The sequence below is a fragment of the Eulemur rufifrons genome, chromosome 6 (genome assembly GCF_041146395.1).
Source record: "Eulemur rufifrons isolate Redbay chromosome 6, OSU_ERuf_1, whole genome shotgun sequence".
Classification (NCBI taxonomy): domain Eukaryota; kingdom Metazoa; phylum Chordata; class Mammalia; order Primates; family Lemuridae; genus Eulemur; species Eulemur rufifrons.
Window position 1 is genome coordinate 89,925,942 of NC_090988.1, and position 18,258 is coordinate 89,944,199.

General features: G+C 54.8%; 1 protein-coding gene across 2 annotated transcripts; it reads right to left on the reverse strand.

Annotated features, from left to right (window-relative positions):
• Positions 1–838: 838 nt before the first annotated feature.
• SPI1 (Spi-1 proto-oncogene) lies at positions 839–17,940 on the reverse strand. Of its 2 annotated transcripts, none has more exons than XM_069469880.1 (5): positions 17,702–17,940; positions 15,112–15,208; positions 3,531–3,718; positions 2,684–2,849; positions 839–1,417 (listed from the first exon to the last, which is right to left on the reverse strand). In XM_069469880.1, exons 1-5 carry the CDS (start codon positions 17,744–17,746, stop codon positions 1,098–1,100), a joined length of 816 nt encoding a protein of 271 aa, XP_069325981.1. In that variant the 5' UTR covers positions 17,747–17,940; the 3' UTR covers positions 839–1,097. The 2 variants fall into 2 exon arrangements, with proteins under 2 accessions (XP_069325981.1, XP_069325980.1); XM_069469879.1 differs by having other exon boundaries at positions 15,112–15,211.
• Positions 17,941–18,258: the final 318 nt, after the last annotated feature.

Here is an 18,258-nt window from a genome sequence, read left to right on the forward strand (position 1 = left end):
GCTGTCTGCTGCCTTGTTGCTACCGTCCAAAGCAAGACTCAGTACTTACAGACTTCCCCGCTCACCTCTGTTTCTCCCGACTCTGGTCGAGGGGACAGAGAGCAAACACACACAGGACACTGGCTGCACACGAGGGACTTGCCTGTGTCCAAGGTCCTGCTGGGCTGTTATCTTGTGAGAGCACTGTGTGGTCAACTGGAGCGTCGGGGCTTAATTCCTGTTCCTTGGCATGGCGAAGAGCATCCTCTTCCAGCTAAACGAAGCTTCCTACCTCAGCCCCTGGCAGGAACGGACCCGGAGTGGGATGCAGCCCAGCCACTCACCAGCTGCGTGACCTTGGACAAATTATTTGACCTCTACAAACCTTCATTTCCCATTCTCTAAAATGGGGTGACATTAGACACCACATCTCAAGGTTGGAACGTGGGTTTAGGGAACATGTACTAAATGACCAGAAAACACAGTGTCGTTACTGTCATCACCATCACCATCATCATCAAGGTTGTAACCTAAAGATTATGAGTTTAACCTTCATTGAGGCTTTAAAGAAAACTCTCAGGGGCAGAGGACTTTTTAATATGCTCTATTCCCCTAACAACAACTGAAGGACTTGTTCTTTCCACCAAGCTCTAACTCCTGGTCAGGCACTGTGTGTCATTTGTCCTCATGTCCCCAGGGTCCAGCACTGGGTACAGTCCTCAGCAAATACCCAATGGACAAATGAGAAAACCAGAGATGTCGCTGCACAGGAGGTCCAGACGAGATGCACAACAAATTTTAAAAAGAGACTCTGTGCTGCAAGAGGATTAATTGATAATAATTTTACTTTTTTCTTGGGAAAGGCTATGGGGTGAAAAGAGAGGGAAGGGGGAGACGCCAGGTGGCCTTCTGCAGCCTGGCTGGAGTCCTGGAGGGAGGGGAAGTGGGATGTGGAGGGCTGGAAGGAGGGGCGAGGGCGAGGGTGGCGAGGCGAGGCCTGGCCCGCCACAGTCCTGCCGCGGGCCCGGGGAGGGTCCTCCCTGTGTCCGGCCGGGCGAGGGCTTAATGCTATGGCCAGAAGGAGGCCTGGCGGGCCCGGCGGGGGCTGCGGGCCGGGCTCAGTGGGGCGGGTGGCGCCGCTCGGCCAGGCCCCCGCGGCCCAGCACCTCCCCGCTGAACTGGTAGGTGAGCTTCTTCTTCACCTTCTTCACCTCGCCCGTCTTGCCGTAGTTGCGCAGCGCGCGCGCCATCTTCTGGTAGGTCATCTTCTTGCGGTTGCCCTTCTGGATGCCCCAGCGGTGCGCCAGCGCCTCCTTGTGCTTGGACGAGAACTGGAAGGTGCCCTTGTCCTTGTCCACCCACCAGATGCTGTCCTTCATGTCGCCGCTGCGCAGCAGGTCCAGCAGGAACTGGTACAGGCGGATCTTCTTCTTGCTGCCTGTGGGGTGAGGGGCCAGGTCGGGTGGGCGGCGGCCGGGGCCCCAGCACAGGGACGCCCGGCCTCGTGTGGGACCCCGGGGAGCGGCGGGGCGGCCGGGAAGGGCTGGTGGCTGGGACAGCTCGCCCAGCTTCCACCACGTGGGGCACGCACACAGCCGCTCACACCCACACACCTGCTCACACCCACACCTGCTCACATGTACACACCCGCTCACACCCACACCTGCTCACACTCACAGCCACACACCTGGTCCCACCACACACCTGCTCACACCCAAACACCTGCTCACACCCACACCTACTCACACCCACACCTACTCACACCTACACCCGCTCACACCCACACTCATACCTACACCTGCTCACATGGACACACCCGCTCACACCCACACCTGCTCACACTCACAGCCACACACCTGGTCCCACCCACACCCACTCACACCCACACACCTGCTCACACCCACACTCATACCTACACCTGCTCACATGGACACACCCGCTCACACCCACACCTGCTCACACTCACAGCCACACACCTGGTCCCACCCACACCCACTCACACCCACACACCTGCTCACACCCACACTCATACCTACACCTGCTCACATGGACACACCCGCTCACACCCACACCCGCTCACACTCACAGCCACACACCTGGTCCCACCCACACCCACTCACACCCACACACCTGCTCACACCCACACTCATACCTACACCTGCTCACATGGACACACCCGCTCACACCCACACCTGCTCACACTCACAGCCACACACCTGGTCCCACCCACACCCACTCACACCCACACACCTGCTCACACCCACACCTACTCACACCTACACCCACTCACACCCACACACCTGCTCACACCCACACCTACTCACATGTACACACCCGCTCACACCCACACCCGCTCACACTCACAGCCACACACCTGGTCCCACCCACACCCTCTCACACCCACACCCACTCATACCTACACCTGCTCACATGGACACACCCGCTCACACCCACACTCACTCACACAAAGACACAGCACAGAGAGATACACACACCTCACACACTTCAGAGATGCCCGTGTGCACTCACAGCACACACACGTGCTTACAGATAGGCACACACACAGGTAGAGACAGCCACAGACAGACCCCGCCACAGACACACTGGCAAACATGCGCACGCTCACACACACACACAGCTCCGGGCGTGGCTGCCGGGTCAGTGGCCCCGCTGGCCTGGGCTGGGGTGGAGGCCGGCGCCCCACCTGTTTCACCATGGAGGAGCCCAGGCCCGGGCTCCAGGCCGTCAGCCTCGCCGTCAGACACCTCCAGCGGGGGGCTCTGCCGCTCGCCCTCCTCCTCATCTGAGCTGGGCTGGGCCGGGGACAGGGGCTGGTAGGAGGGGAGGCACATCCGGGGCAGGTAGGAGACCTGGAAATGTGGGAAGTGACGGTCAGGGTCAGGAAGAGACTGCTCAAAGCCCAGAGTGGCTGGGCAGGGCCAGCAGGGGCGGGAGGCCAGGGGAGGCCGGGGAAGTGGAGGCCAGTCGGGCCATGGCACACAGGGTGCAGGTTATGGCCGAGAGGGTGCTGAAACCCAGCCCACCAACCCTCCCGGCGGGCCCTGGGGCAGGGTGGGAACTGGGCATGGAAGGGGGTTTAATAAGCAGGGTGATGACTGAGTGAGGGGGCCCTGGAGGTCAGTAAGGGGTGGCAGAGGTCAGCAGAGATCTCCGATTGGGGTTAGGGTCAGTAAAAGGGGTCGCTGGGGAGAGAGAGGGGCCGTAGAGGTCAGCGTTCAGTGACCTGCATGCGGATCCATGAAGGGCAGTGAGGATCAGGGGCCCACAGCAAGGCACCGGGGCAGGGAGGCTCGGTGGGGGTGCAGGAATTATCTGGGGTCTGTCCACCCTCGGTGCCAGGGGAGATAAGGGGTGTGGGGTCACAAGGTCAGCCGGGGGGTCAGGCGGCAGCCGTTGGGGCTCCGGCCGCCGTTGGCGCTGCGGGGCAGGAAGCCGAGTTGGGTAAGAGCCTGTGTCAGCTTCCTGTGAAGCTCCCAGGCCTCACCACAGGCCTGGCGGCTCCTGGAGGACAGGCTGGCGGCAGCACGCACCTGGTGGCCGAGGCTGGCGTGGGGTGGCGCCATGGGGGTGTCGAGGACGTGCATCTGCTCCAGCTCCATGTGGCGGTAGAGCTGCTGCAACTGGGGGGGCTGCACGCTCTGCAGCTCCGTGAAGTGGTTCTCAGCGAAGCTCTCGAACTCGCTGTGCACGTGGTGGGGGTGGAAGTCCCAGTAATGGTCTGTGGGGGCAGCAGGCAGTGAGGGGTGAGCCCGGGGGTGGGCAGGGCAGGCAAAGTTACAGTAACCTGAAGTAACGATGCCAGGCAGTATGGGGCCTTTACTCTGTGCCAGGCTGGGCTGCAAGTTTACATTAATCATCTCATTTAGTGTTCACCACCCACGTTGTTACACTGCGACCCCATTTTATAGGTGAGAACACTGAGGCTTGAGGAGACTACATAGCATGCCCAAGGTCAAAGGCCTCAGCAGCAGCAGAGCAGGGACTCAGGTCTGAAGCGATGCCCGTGTGCCCAACAGCTATTCTGTCCTGCTTGCCGTTAGTCACAATGACCGAGAATCTGAATCGTGGCTCTGCCATTTGCTTGCTGTGTGACCTTAGGCACATACATGGGCCTCTCTGACCTCAGTTGACTCACCTATAAAATGGGGATAATAGTTATTAGGAGAATTCAAATGATTTCACATTTGTAAAATCTCCTAGCCCCAGAGCAGGCCCTCAGGGAAAATTGATTCCCTTCCCCTGCTCTTAAGACCTCCCACAGGTTCCTGAGCTCCCTGGCTGCCCACAGTCACACACACACACACACACACACACAGCCTTGTCACATGGCCAAGGTGTGACAGCAGAGTCACAGGGCTGACATTCCCCACACACCAGAACTTGTGCAGACACTTGGCGCTTCCTCTTCACAGGCATGACCTTGGGCAGCCGCACCTGTGTCCCAGTGAGGTTGCCGGGACCGAGACTTCCCTGGAAACCCCCTGTGGGTGCCTCGAGAGTCTGCGGTAGGGTGGACCCGAGTCTGGGGAACAGCCACATGCCACTGGGAGCCCTGCCTTGGGACTAGGGAAGATCTTCAGCACGGGTTCTCTGGGCCCCTTTTCCAGGAACAAAAACTACCACATGTCTGAGGGACTTCCTGGGCACAATTTGGGGTCCAAAAGGAAGTATGGTGATAAAGTGACAAGAGGGGTCTTCTCGTGTGGCCCAAAGAGGGAGTGTGTGAGAGGCCTGGGAAGGGTCTCTGGGATAAGTCCACCACCAGCTCTGTGTGTGTGTGCACGGGTGGTGACACGTATGTCTGTCTCCTTCTTTCTCTTTCTGTCTCTCACACACACATACTCACACGTCCCTAAAAAATGACATGTTTTTTAGCTCTGGACTGGATAGCAGAGGAGTCACCTTCTAAACCTGCTCAGTGGTGACTTTGCGATGTGACCCTGGACAAGACATTTTTTCCCTTGAGCTTCTGGCTCCCCACGGTAAAAGTCAGAGACGCAGCTGGGCAGTTACTGAGGCCCCGTCCCCGAGCGAAATCACGTGAGCCCATGATCCAGGCGGCCCAGATTGCCACCTCTGTGAAGCCATATGACATAGGAGTGAGAAAGTGCACGATTTGGGAGTCAGGCAGAGCTGGGTTCGAGTCCTGGCTTTGCCCCTTACCACTGCGTGACAGTGGGCGGGTCATTCTATTTCTCAGCTTCAGTTTCCTCATCTGTTAAATGGGGCTAATAATTACACCCCTCTCATAGTTTTGCTGTGAGGAGTAAATGAGCCAATGCCTGCAAAGTGCTTAGACTAGAACCTGGCACAAAGAGAGACTCAAGAAACATAACTATTATCACTATCGTTATTAATATTTTATTCTAAAGAGCCTGGATTAGCACTTGAGCATATAGCAGGCACTTTTAATAGATGTTTATTTCTTCTTCTCCCTGATCCCTGCTACCTTAGTCAATGGCCCAGAGAAATAGTATTAGGGGACCCGGCTGTCCCCTAAAGCCTCCCAGAGGCTGCAGTTGGGGCCTCAGTATTGCACCATGAGGGCAAGGCCTGGTTTTGTTCACCTCTGTATTCCAAGTACCTAAATATAGTAGCCACCAGGAGTTCAAGACCACCCTGGGCAACATAGTGAGACCTCGTCTCCACAAAAAAATTTTACAAATCAGCCAGGTGTGGTGACATGCCTGCAGTCCCAGCTCCTTAGGAGACTGAGGCAGGGGGGGTTACTTGAGCCCAGGGGTTCATGGCTACAGTGAGCTATGATGAGCTATGATTACACCACTGCACTTGAGCCTGGGCAACAGAGTGAGACCCTGTCTCAAAAAAAGATGCAGTAGCCACTCAACAAACACTTCCTGAACAAACAAACAAATGAATGAATCCTAGCTCCTTAAGAACTCTCTCAGACTCTCTTCTACAAAATTGTCTAAACCTGAAGGGAAAAAGCAAAACAAAACTTAATTTGTACTTTCGTCTTGCAGTGAGTTGACAAGATCCAGAAACTCTCCTTGCTGTGTGTTTGCTGTTCTTTAATGAGGACGCTGTTCTCAGGCTCTGGGACTTGGTGAGCGGATTCAGATTCCTCTTTAGCTTAGAACCCCCTCCAGCCCCACTCCTGGGCCCTCCTAATTTTGCCTCCCCTGCCCAGGTTGAAGTGCCCAGATCCTGCCTACCAGCCCCCAGCCCCCATCCCCACGCCCACTCCCGCTCCAGGGCTGGGGGACTCTGAGGACTGGCAGCTCTCCAGGGCCGAGGTGAGGGCCCCTCACTGCCCTCTGTCACTCCCCAGCCCCTCTCTGCTCTAGTTCCACATTGGACCCAAGAGCTCACTCGCGTGGTCCCAGCCTGACCAGCATTTCCCAAAGCTGGTCTCGGTTCACCTTCACCAGCCTCTTGGGGGCTGGAAAAGCCTGTGAGTTTGGGGCCCCACCAGAGACCCCCTGAACTAGAAGCAGTAAGAGGGAAGCTGGGAATCAGCATTTAACAGGCCCCCACGGAGGTTTGCGCTCTCTGAAGTTCTGGAACCCCACCCCGGGGTCTCCTGATGGCTGCAGCTGAGACTCCCAAGCTACAATGAAGGTTTCAAAAGGCCCAACGGAAACTTTGCCTTTACCCTTGATTTGATGCTTGGGCAATTATGTAATAAGTGCTGTTTGGTAGGCAGAAATATTCCAAATATGGGGCCTTCTGAGAGAACACAGTACAAGGAACCCTGCATAGTCCAAAGGTCAGCACTCCTGGGCTCTTTGGGTGGTCACACAGACCATCCACCCCGAGACCACCCACGTGCCCTCTTAACATGACTCTCAGCTCCTCAGAAGAATATATTGTCATTTGCGTTTCTGGATGTAGCTCTGGATCCTCCTCTCTAATCTGTTAAACACATAGCAGACCTCAATCGACATCTGATTAAATGATCAAAAAGAGTTAACTTTTTTTTTTTGAGACAGAGTCTCGCTTTGTTGCCCGAGCTAGAGTGAGTGCTGTGGCGTCAGCCTAGCTCACAGCAACCTCAAACTCCTGGGCTTAAGTGATCCTCCTGCCTCAGCCTCCCGAGTAGCTGGGACTACAGGCATGTGCCACTATGCCCAGTTAATTTTTTCTATATATATTTTTAATTGGCCAGATAATTTCTTTCTATTTTCAGTAGAGACAGGGTTTCACTTTTGCTCAGGCTGGTCTCAAACTCCTGACCTCGAGCGATCCACCCGCCTCGGCCTCCCAGAGTGCTAGGATTACAGGTGTGAGCTACTGTGCCCGGCCAAGAGTTAACTTTTAGGGTTTTCTATGTACCAGACTCTGTGCTAAGTACTTAATCCACATTATCTCATGTAATTCTAACCCTAGCTCTGAGGAGGTGGCCACTATAGTATCATCTTTCTTTTGCAAATGATGAAACTACGGCTCAAAGAAGTTAAGTCCTTTGTCCAAAGTGGTCATTTGTAGAGTCAAGATCCAAAGCCACCTGTGTCTGGCCCAGAGACTGAACTCTCACCACTACACCATACCCCCTCTGCGGACCAAGGCGATTGATGAAAGCTTTAAGTAAGACCTGTGGTGATGGAGAGAGTTTACTGGCTGCTCTTATCCATCTGTCTGTCCACCATCATCCACCATCATCCACTCGTCCATCATTGAATCAACACCCAACCAACCATCACCCATCCATCCACCTATGCATCACCCAACCATCAGCCACCCATCTATCATTCATCTCACCCAGGCATTGTTTTTTTTTTTTTATTATTTTATTTTTTTAGAGACTCTGTTGCCCAGGCTGGGTGCAATGGCACAGTCATAGCTCACTGCAGCCTCCAACCTCCAGGCTGAAGTGATCCTCCTGCTTTGGCCTCAGCCTCCCAAGTAGCTGGGACCATAGGTGTGCACCACCATACCTGGCTAATTTTTTTTATTTTCTTTAGAGGTGGGGGTCTTGCTATGTTGCCCAGGCTGGTCTTGAACTCCTGGCTTCAAGCGATCCTTCTGCCTTGGCCTCCCAAAGTGCTGAGATTACAGGAGTGAGCCACCACACCCAGCCTACCATTACTGAACCATCATCCAGCCAGCTAGAAATGACCCCTTCCTCCTGATCTCTTATTTCCTCCCTCTACACCAGCTGTGGATCTAGGGCAAAAGTCCTATCCACACATCCCTAGTTTTACTCAGTTTTTTGGTGTCACTAATACTTGTATGTCACCAGGACAAAAATAAAATGATATTCAAAACAATCCCACAAAAAAGCCAAGCCTTAAGTGTCATTCGGTTGACCTTATCCTTCGGAACAGAAACCCCAGCCTGAAGCCCAGGACTCTCCCCAGGGGAGCAAAAGTGCAATCAAAACGGAGAAGAAAGATGAGGAATGAAGAAAGGAGCGGCCAAGAAAAAGCCTTCTCAGGAAATCACAGACCCTTGGACCAGGGCTCCCAAAGCCCAGCCTCTCCTAAAAACTGTTCAAATGTGGAAACCGAGGCCCAGAGAGCAGAGAGCTGCAGGTCTCATGGTACCTGTTACTCTCTACCTAAATTCTAGGTATTAGAGTTTTAGTTATTTCCCTTGTTACAAAGATGGAGCTGGCAGGACCTAGGTTTCATTTATCCCACAGCATCTAGCAATGTGCCTGGCATATAAAGGATGCTTGGTGTGTGTGTATTGGATGGATAGACCAGTGCAAGGTGGATGACGGGCCTGGTAGGTGGAGGGAAGGACAGGTGGAAAGGTGGGTAAGTAGATGATTAGATGGGTGTGTGAATAAATTGTTGGGTGGGTGGGTGGTTAGTGATATGAAAGGATGCAAAAGTATATGGAAATTGGGATGGATGAACGGATGGATGGATGGATGGATGGATGGAAAGATTCACACTTTGGAACTTTCTTTCCTTCACTAGTTCTATCACAAATAGCAAATTCTGGCACACTCATTAAGATGGCTACTATAAAAAAAAAAACAGAAAACAAGTGTTGGTGAAGACGTGGAGAAATGAGAATCCTTGTGTACTATTGCTGGAAATGTAAAATGGTGCAGCCACTATGGACGACGGTATGGCAGTTCCTCATAAAATTAAAAGTAGAATTACCATATAATCTAGCACTCCCAATTTTGGTATATATCCAAAAGAATTGAAAATAGGGTCTTGAATAGCTGTTTGTACAGCCACATTCATAGCAGCATTATTCACAATAGCCAAGAGATGGAAACAACCAAGTGTCCATTGACAGATGAATGGATAAGCAAAATATGGTCTATATATACAATGGAATATTATTCAGCCTTAAAAAGGAAGGAGATTCTGACACATGCTAACACATGGATACGCCTTGAGAACACTACGCTAAGTGAAATGAGCCAGTATAAAAGGACCAATACTGTATGATTCCACTAACGTGAGGCTCCTAGAGTAGTCAATTCACGGAGACGGAAGGTAGAACGGTGTCTGCCAGCGGCTGGGGAGGGGGGCATGGGAAGTCATGGTTTCATGGGGGCAGAGTTTCAGTTTGCACGATGAAAAGAGTTCTGCAGATGAGTGTTAGGTGACGGGTGCACAGCGTGTGAAAGTATTTAATACCACTGAACTGTACACCTAAAGATGGTTAAGATGGCAAATTTCGTTATGTGTATTTTACCACAATTTAAAAGAATTATAAACACAGCAAATCTTATGATCCCTACTTTCAAAATCCATCTTGAATCTGTCCACTCCTTTCTGTCTTTCCTGCCACCACCCTTGGCTACGCCTCCACCATCTCTTGCCTGGATTATTCCGGTGGTTTCCTGAGTGTTCTTTTAGCCAGCTCCTGCCCTCACCTCCTTTCCATCTATTCTCCACCCAGGAGACACAGTGGCCTTTTAAAAAGCTTATTCAGTAAAACCATTTGGTATCAGAAGATACCTAAACACTTCCAGAGAAATAAAACAGAGAAAAAATAAGCAAATGAAAATGAAAACCAGGTTGTTTACAAAAAAAGAGAACATGAAATGGCATCAGACTTCCTAAGAAAAACTCTAGTAACCAGAAAGCAGTAGAGAAATACTTTCAAATTTCTAAAGGGGGAAAAAATGCCTTTCCACCTAGATTTCTATACACAGCCAAACTGCGATGAATCAAGTGAGAGCGTGGAATAAATTTGAGGTAAAACACAGAGCAACAACGAAAACCGTACTTCCCAGGTGCCCTTTCTTGGGCCACGGTAATGGTAGCAACCCTGCACGTGGCATTGCCCACGAGCCAGACGCTGCTGGAAGCGTCCTACGCACAGGAGCTCACCCAACCCTCGCCGCCATCCTGTGAGGTAGGTATTGGTGTGAAGTCGAGGCACCGAGAGGTGGAATATCTTGCCCCGGCCACCCCAGATAGCAACGGGGGAGAAGGAGGATGAACTCCAGCAACCTGATTCCAGAAGCAGGACTCTTATCTCCTTGTTACTCTGCCCCTCAGAAACATGGGGACAGGTAATTCAAGGACACCATGTGGCTCAGCTGTGAGTAATATTCACATGGTCATAATGGAAAATTCAAACACCCATTTAACACAAGTTACCATATACAGTCATGGTGTGGGGACATGTAGAGAAATGTATGTGTATGTTGCAAGTGGCTAGAGTCAAATTCTCATGGTTCATAGTACCAATGAATAGCGAATATCTCACACTGAAAAACCAAGCTGGTTTGTTCCTGCCTAGCACATAACAGGCACTCAGCAGGCCGGGCGTGGTCGCTCATGCCTGTAATCCTAGCACTCTGGGAGGCCAAGGTGGGAGGATCGCTTGAGCTCAGGAGTTTGAGACCAGCCTGAGCAAGAGCAAGACCCTGTCTCTACTAAAAATAGAAAGAAATTAGCTGGGCATGGTGGCGCATGCCTGTCGTCCCAGCTACTCGGGAGGCTGAGGCAGGAGGATTGCTTAAGCCCAGGAGTTTGAGGTTGCTGTGAGCCAGGCTGACACCACGGCACTCTAGCCCGGGCAACAGAGCGAGACTCTGTCTCAAAAAAAAAAAAAAAAAAAACAAGGACAAAAGACACTCAGCAAATGTTTGTGAGTGAATAATGTTCTAAGTCTCTATTCCACATCTTCATTTGTACATATACATAGCACTGCAGTAGAAAGACTGGAAAAATAGCTTTTATCTCTCTCTCGTATGCTGTGCAGGTCATGGAGAAGGGTCTATGACAAGTTTAAGTAAAAAATAGCAAATTGCAGAACAACATGATGTAGCAGTTCTGTTTCTGAATGAACAGCATGTGTGTGTATGTATTTACAAACATACAGGATCACACATGTAGAATAACATGTCTGCCAGGATAGACTAAGGTGAGAAGCGAGACTGGGAAGAGGGGAATGTGTTATTTGATATGTTGTTGTATTTTTTGGTTTTGCAGTATTTGTTATTTTAATAATTAAGAATTCAAGATTTAAAATGTATTTAAGTTTTCAACACACACACACACAAGGTTACTCGGATCATGTCATTTCCCTGCTGAAAACCCGCCAGTGGTTTCCCATTGTAGCTATTATAAAAGCCAAACTCCTGCCGTAGCTGGCCCTCTGGCTTCACTTTGCCCCGGCCCCTGTGCTCACCGGCCTCTCTGGTCCTCTGTCAGGGTCCCTCCTGCTTTTGCACCTTCCGTTCCCTTTACCTAGAACACCCTTCCCCTACCTGCCTTACCTGTAGGGTTCCTTCTCTAGGCTCAGATTGCAGCTTGACCGCCACCTCCTCAGCGGCCTTCCTGGACCACTCAAGTTAAAGCGCTCCCCCCCAAGACACCTGCACTACGTCACGCTGCTCTGCGCGGGGCTATGACCACGGGTCTGTCTATTTGATTGTCACTGTCACTCTCCCCTCACTGGAGGGTAAGCTCTGTGAAAGCGGCAGCCTCGTCTGGGTTGCTCCTTGCGGACTCCCCGGAGCCGACAACAACGTCTGGTGTCTGGTACATGGCGTCTGCTCAGGGACTACTCCATGGTGGACAAGTGAGGGGATGAGTGGGTAAGTGGGCAGGACAGTAAGGGGTTGGCAGGATGGGGGTGGCGGGGTGGCTGTCACCTGGGTTGGTAGAAAATGACCCACCTGACCCGTCCAGGGCCCTGTGTGCTCCCCCCGCCCCAGCCACTTCAGTCCTCCTGCCTCGGGGGATGCGTGAGGCCGGCGCAGCGTGTCCAGAGAGTCCAGGGGCCTTTCCCACACGTCACCTCACCTCACAGATTACACACGTTTCCTCACCGAATCATCGCAGTCTAGAAGGTAAGTATTTTCGTGCTCTCGTTTTTATGTTTTTTTTTTTTTTTTTTTTTTTTTGATTTTTTTTTTAAGGCAGGGTCCTGCTCTGTCACCATGGCTAGAGTGCCGTGGCGTCAGCCTAGCTCACAGCAACCTCAAACTCCTGGGCTCAAGGGATCCTCCTGCCTCAGCCTCCCGAGTAGCTGGGTCTACAGGCATGCACCACCATGCCCGGCTAATTTTTATATATATATATATATATATATTTTTTTTTTTTTTAGTTGTCCAGCTAATTTGTTTCTATTTTTTTAGTAGAGACAAGGTCTTGCTCTTGCTCAGGCTGGTCTCGAACTCCCGAGCTCAAACAATCTGCCCGCCTCGGCCTCCCAAGCGCTAGGATTAGAGCCACCGCGCCCGGCCTGCTCTCGTTTTATGGACGAGGAAACAGGGCCTCCGGGGAAGCTACGCTACTTGCCCCAGGTTTCCCAGCTGGTGAGTGAGGGAGCCAAGGCCGCACGCAGGTCCAGCCCCAAAGCCTTTGCGCTAAGCTTCACTACCTAAAACTGTGGACGCGGAGACATGCAGGAACTGGGGGAAGGATGTGGGGTGTCTCTATTCTTGAGTCTTCAGACAGTACCTCCCAACAGGTTTTAGAAAGGGACAGCACCAGTGCCCAGATTGGCAATGATTCAGGGCCAAGGACACCTGGGGACACTGGAGGAGTCTCTGGAGGAATTGGGGGTCCATCCCCAGGCCTCCTACCAGGAGTCACTCCTAGAGCCCCACCCTAGATAGAGGGAACCTACCTGGACCCTGAGCCAGGAAAACACAGGCTTTCTCTCACGTGCTCACTCCGTCAGCCCCAGCCCCAGGCCTAGCTGGTTTCTGGACATGGGGACAGCACCCCCATATTACAGGAAGGAAAGCTGAGGCTGCAAGACCCAAAGGAAATGCACAAACCCAGTGACTTGGCAAGGGGATGGGGCCAGGGAGAAAGCATCCCTGAGGCAGGAAGGGATCCCGCTGTGCTGTTTGCTGGGACTTGGGCCACCAGGGGGCGCCAGTCCTCAGGCCCAGAGGGACCATCTCGGGCCCTGGAACTGGTTGGTGGAAGGGTAGGTGTGTGGTCTGGGTCACCCAGACCCTGATCTTAATCCTGGTGGGGTGAGCTGGGCCTATGCCGGTTGGATGAAGGAGACTTTCTCTCTACATTGCCTGGATTCTCTACAGACAGGGTGTATTTCTTATATAATTACAAATAAGCCTGAAAGAATGAAAAGGATTTTTTTTTTTTTTGAGACACAGTCCCGCTTTGTCACCTAGGCTAGGGTGCTGGGGCATTAGCCTAGCTCACCGCAACCTCAAACTCCTGGGCTCAAGCAATCCTACTGCCTCAGCCTCCCGAGTAGCTGAGACTACAGGTGTGCACCACCACACCCGGCTAATTTTTCTAGTTTTAGTAAGATGGGGTCTTGCTCTTGCTCCGGCTGGTCTCCAATCCGGAGCTCAAGCGATCCTTCCATGTTGGCCTCCCAGAATGCTATGGGATTACCGGCAGTGTGAGCCACTGCCTGGCCTGAAAAGGATATTTTAAAGCCTTTCTAGCCCCAGGGTTCTGAAAGGTGCCTGTGTGTTCCCAGACGTGGCCTTGAGGTGTATCCACCACCTACTCCCAGGGTGTGGCTACCAGGTACAGTCTTTATAATGGTTGCCAGGTGCGAGTTCCACATGCCGCTGCTCCCCAGGTTTGGGGTCCAGGTGGAAGGGCCCTAAGTATGGACTCGCCACCTGTGGCAGCCCCAGGTGTGCCCATCAGCCTGAGACTGCTGCAGACACATCTGCAGAGTGGAGCTACAGGTGTGACTGGCCACAAGGTATGGCCTCCACAAGGTGTGTGACACCTTCCTCCACTGCATCGCCTCTGCACTCTGGGGCTGCCGGCTCCCCGGTGTCTGGCCTGGCTCGGTCTCAGAGATAATCCCCCACCAAAGACTCGCCCACTGACTGGGCCACCTCGCCTTGGGTTCAGGGGTATCCACTTCGGGTGACCTCTCACTGCCCCCTGCCCAGTTCCCAGACACCTGGTGCTTCCTGTCCTCTGACAGTGAGACCCAGACAGAAGGATCCCCTGGCCCAGGGCTCTTCCTCAGTCCCACCCCAGCAAATTGGGGGCTTTGGCCTCTCTTGGACAAGGGGTCCTCGGAGGCCTTCCCTTGGCCCGGCAGTTCCCAACTAGGGGTGATTTGTCTCCCACGTGAATCTGGCAGTGTGTGGAGACGTTTTTGGTTGTCAAGATTGGCAGTGCTACTGGCATCTGGTGGGCGCAAGCCAAGGATGCTGCCAAGCCTCCTACAGTGCACAGAGAGGCCCCCCGAAATATAGAAGCATCTGGCCCAAAATGTCAGCAGTGCCACGGTTGAGAAGTGCTGCTAAGCACACACAGCATGGAGTGGGGATGCACCAGTTTGTGACAAATGGAGTGACAATAACAGAGAGGAAGAAGGAAGGAGTTGGAGGGGGGACAGAGGAAAAAGCACTGGACCTGAAGCAGACATACCTGGATTCCACTGGCCAGCCACGTGACCTTGTGCATGTCGCTTAGCTCCCTAAGCCTGTTTCCTTGTGTATAAAAAGAGCACAAGGATGCAGCCAGAAGATAAATGTGGAGGAAACTAACCACATGCCTTGACACTCTGCAGATGCTCAGTAATGGCGGCTGGGGCGTGGGGGTGCGGGACGCTGGCGTGCACTTCCCCCGAGAGCTAACGCGATCTGATTCTCAGAATTCCAAAGCAGCCCTAGGAGCCATTTCTTCTTTTCTCTCTGCAGACCCCAGGAACTGCTCAGGAGCCCAGGCCAGGCTGGGGAAGAGGGGGCGGGGGCGGCATTGTACTCACCACTGTGGCTCTCCCCATCACTGCTGAGATAGGGGTAATATTCGTGCGACTGGCGTTGGTACAGATCTGTGTCATAGGGAACCAGGTCTTCCGATGGCTGCTGAGAGAGGAGGTGTCAGGGCCTGGACTGTGGTGCGGGACCCGGCCGGGTCTGCAGCCCCTGGTGTGTTGGGTCCACACCACCCTCCCTGGCTGAATGGCCGCATCGGGCTTGCAGCCCTCTCTCTGCTTGGAACTGGGACAGACGGGGGACCCAGGAGAGATGAAAGGGGGTCACAGGGAGCTTGGGAGGTCAGAAGTCAGAAGTCCAGGCCGTTCCCCTGTTCAGCTACTCCCCACAGCCACCCCACACTCACACCGGTGTGCTGGGTCCCCACCCCACACACTCGCCCCTCCCAGTCACGCGGATGCACCAACATCCCCCACATGTCCACGTGCTCCCCGTGGCACCTTCACCCACAATCCCAAACATGGACTCTCACAGCCAGCCCTGCCCACCCACACAGGTGCACGCTCACACAGACACACACACACGGTACGCTCACCCCTGTGGGCACACGCGGAGTCGCACTGGCTGACACTTGCATGCACACCCCACGTTCCAGCATCGACACGCATGTTCACACCCACGGCCTCCCGCAGAGCCACTCACATTGCACTTGCACACTGGCCCGCACAGCACACATTCGTCCTGCCACCGCGGCCTGCCAGCCCTCCACTCTGTCACGGCCAAGCCCCGGCCCAGGCAGGTGCAGGGCCACCACGATGACCATCCACACTGGTGTTTATACAGAGGTCGCCTGGGAAGGCTTGGGGGGGCCAAGGGATGGAGGATCAAGACCCTTCTCACACCCCCTTCTCCCTCCCCTCTCTCCTGTCTTCCCTCCTCCTCCTCCCCCTCTTCTCTCCTCCCCTACTCCTCCTCCCCCTCCTCCTCTGCCTCCTCCTACTCCTCTTCACTCCTCCCCCTCCTCCTCCTCCTCCTGGTCCTCCTCTCCTTCCTCCCTCCTCCCTCCCTCCCTCCTCCCTGTCCTCCTTCCCATCCTCCTCCCCCTCCCCACCACTAGCAGGCAGAGGGACATGCACACCCAAAGCCTTCCCAACAGTCATCAGGCCTCTCCCCACCCCCGCAGTGTGTGCCTAAGGATTGCACAACAGTTACTCTGGCCCTCAGGGCTTGGCTTGGGGACCAGCGCTGCCCTGGGAGCCCCCCTCCCAGGAGACACTCAGAGTAGCCCCTGGGGCTGAAGAGAAAGGCTGAGGGGTCTGGGGTAGGAGCCCAAGAAGATTTGCCTCCTGTGCAGCTCCATCTGGAGTTCAGGGACTGAGAGGTCAAGGGTCAGAGACAGTGCATCCAAGCTCCTGGGCCTGTGGCTTTCTTGAGGCAGAGCTGGCTGGAACAACTTCCATCACCTCTGCCTGCACTGCCCCGCTTCCTGGTCCCAGGTCAGGGCACGGGGCCAGGGTGGAGACTGGGGATGCTGAAGGGGGCTGGCTGGCCGGTCCTGCCTGTGTCTGGCTGAGCGAGGAAACCTCTCCGGGTTTCCAGGCAGCACAGCACAGGACGTCAGGCCCTGTGATGTCAGGCCCGGGGAGCCTCCTGGGGCTCTGCGTCTGGGCTGGGGCAGTGGAAGGGAGCTGCCTCTAGGCCGGGAAAGCTGAGTCAGGTGGGCAGGCCCTGCCAAGCCTTTCCCGGCTCCCCTTAAACCCCCCACCCCGAAAAGGGAGAAGAGTCCTCTCAGAGGGACCCTGGTCTGACACCTGCTTAAGCCTGTAACTGTCACTGAGAGCAGGGAGCAGTGGAGATCCCCAGCCTGCTACCCTGCCCTTCCCTGGGTCCCCTGGGGCTCCCTGTCCTTGTCCCAGCCTCAGCCCCCACCCTAGCTCCAGTCCCATGCTCAGCCCAGGTCCTACCCCAGCCCCAATCTCAGTCCCAGGCTTGTCCCAGCCCCATCCCCTGCCCTGCCTCTCCCCAACCCCAGCTCCGGCACCAACCCTGACTGCAATGTCTCCGCTCCACTCCCGTCCCTTGCCAGCCCCAGCCCCAGCCTCCTGGGGACCTGTGGGCCCCTGGCCCAGACTCTTTGGTCAACAACTGTGTCCTCTGGGCCAAGCCCCAGACTGGGCACTGGGGACCCAGAGTTCCATCAGCCTCAGTCTCCAGGAGCTCCCAGGCCATGGGTCGAGACCTCTGCCTTCAACACCTCCCCGTCCTGGGGACTGGCCTCCCCCAAGCCAATGCCCCCATCTTCTCCTCCACCTCCCTGCTGCCGCCCTCAGCCCAGCACCCTGCCCTGAGCCCCGGCCTGCCACCCAAGCCCCGTCTATAAATAACTGTTCAGGCCCCACCGATCTCAGGCCCAACCGATCACAGCCCCACCATGGGCCCAGCCCTCAGCCCGCCAGGGCACACTCCGAGGAAGCCGGTGGCCCCCTTACTGGGTCTCAGGCCAGGAGCTCCAGGGAGGAAACACCGACTTCCCACTGATAGCGAGCCGGGAGGGCAGCGGGTGGGCTGGCGGATTCGTGGGCAGGCAGCCCGGCGACCGAGGGCCACCGGTTGGGCTAGCGGAGGAGTCCCAGTACTCACAGGGGGGACGAGGGGAAACCCTTCCATTTTGCACGCCTGTAACATCCAGCTGAGCTCCGAGCCAGTCAGATCCCCTGCCTCAGTGGGGGCCAGTGCAGAGCCCCTCAGGATGGGGTGCCCCGTTGGGGGCTGGGCGGTCACGGGGCGGGCGCAGGGCTCAGGCCTGCCCCCTGAGCTACAGGAGCCCTGGGTGAGCCCCCTTCCTTGACATTGCAGGGCCAGCGCAAGTTCCTGATTTTATCGAAGGGCCTGCCGCTGGGAGATAGTCCCCTTGGGGTGACATCACCGCCCCAGCCTTTTGCATAAATCTCTTGCGCTACAGGAAGTCTCTGGCCGGCTGGGGCAGGTGGTGCTCAAGGGGCTGGCTGGGAAGCCATGGGGTTCCAGGCCCCTTGCCCAGAGGAAGCTGGGACTTAGAGGGGTGGCTTTGGGGGCTGGGTTGGGGAGGGAGGGAGGGAGGCTTTGCTGCCTCCACACTCCGGGCCCTGCTGAGCCTCTCTAACCCCTAGGGCAACAAATGCCTGCTTCTTTTGAGATCCCCACGTGGCTACAGTCAC

What these genes read in the sequence shown, in the direction of transcription:
- SPI1 (XM_069469879.1), bottom strand. Translation starts at nt 17,746, where the DNA reads ATGTTACAGGCGTGCAAAATGGAAGGGTTTCCCCTCGTCCCCCCT. An exon ending in TGATGGGGAGAGCCACAGTG is followed by an intron (nt 3,719 to 15,111) that starts GTGAGTACAATG and finishes CTGCCCCCACAG; the next exon opens with ACCATTACTGGGACTTCCAC. An exon ending in ACGCCAGCCTCGGCCACCAG is followed by an intron (nt 2,850 to 3,530) that starts GTGCGTGCTGCC and finishes CCACATTTCCAG; the next exon opens with GTCTCCTACCTGCCCCGGAT.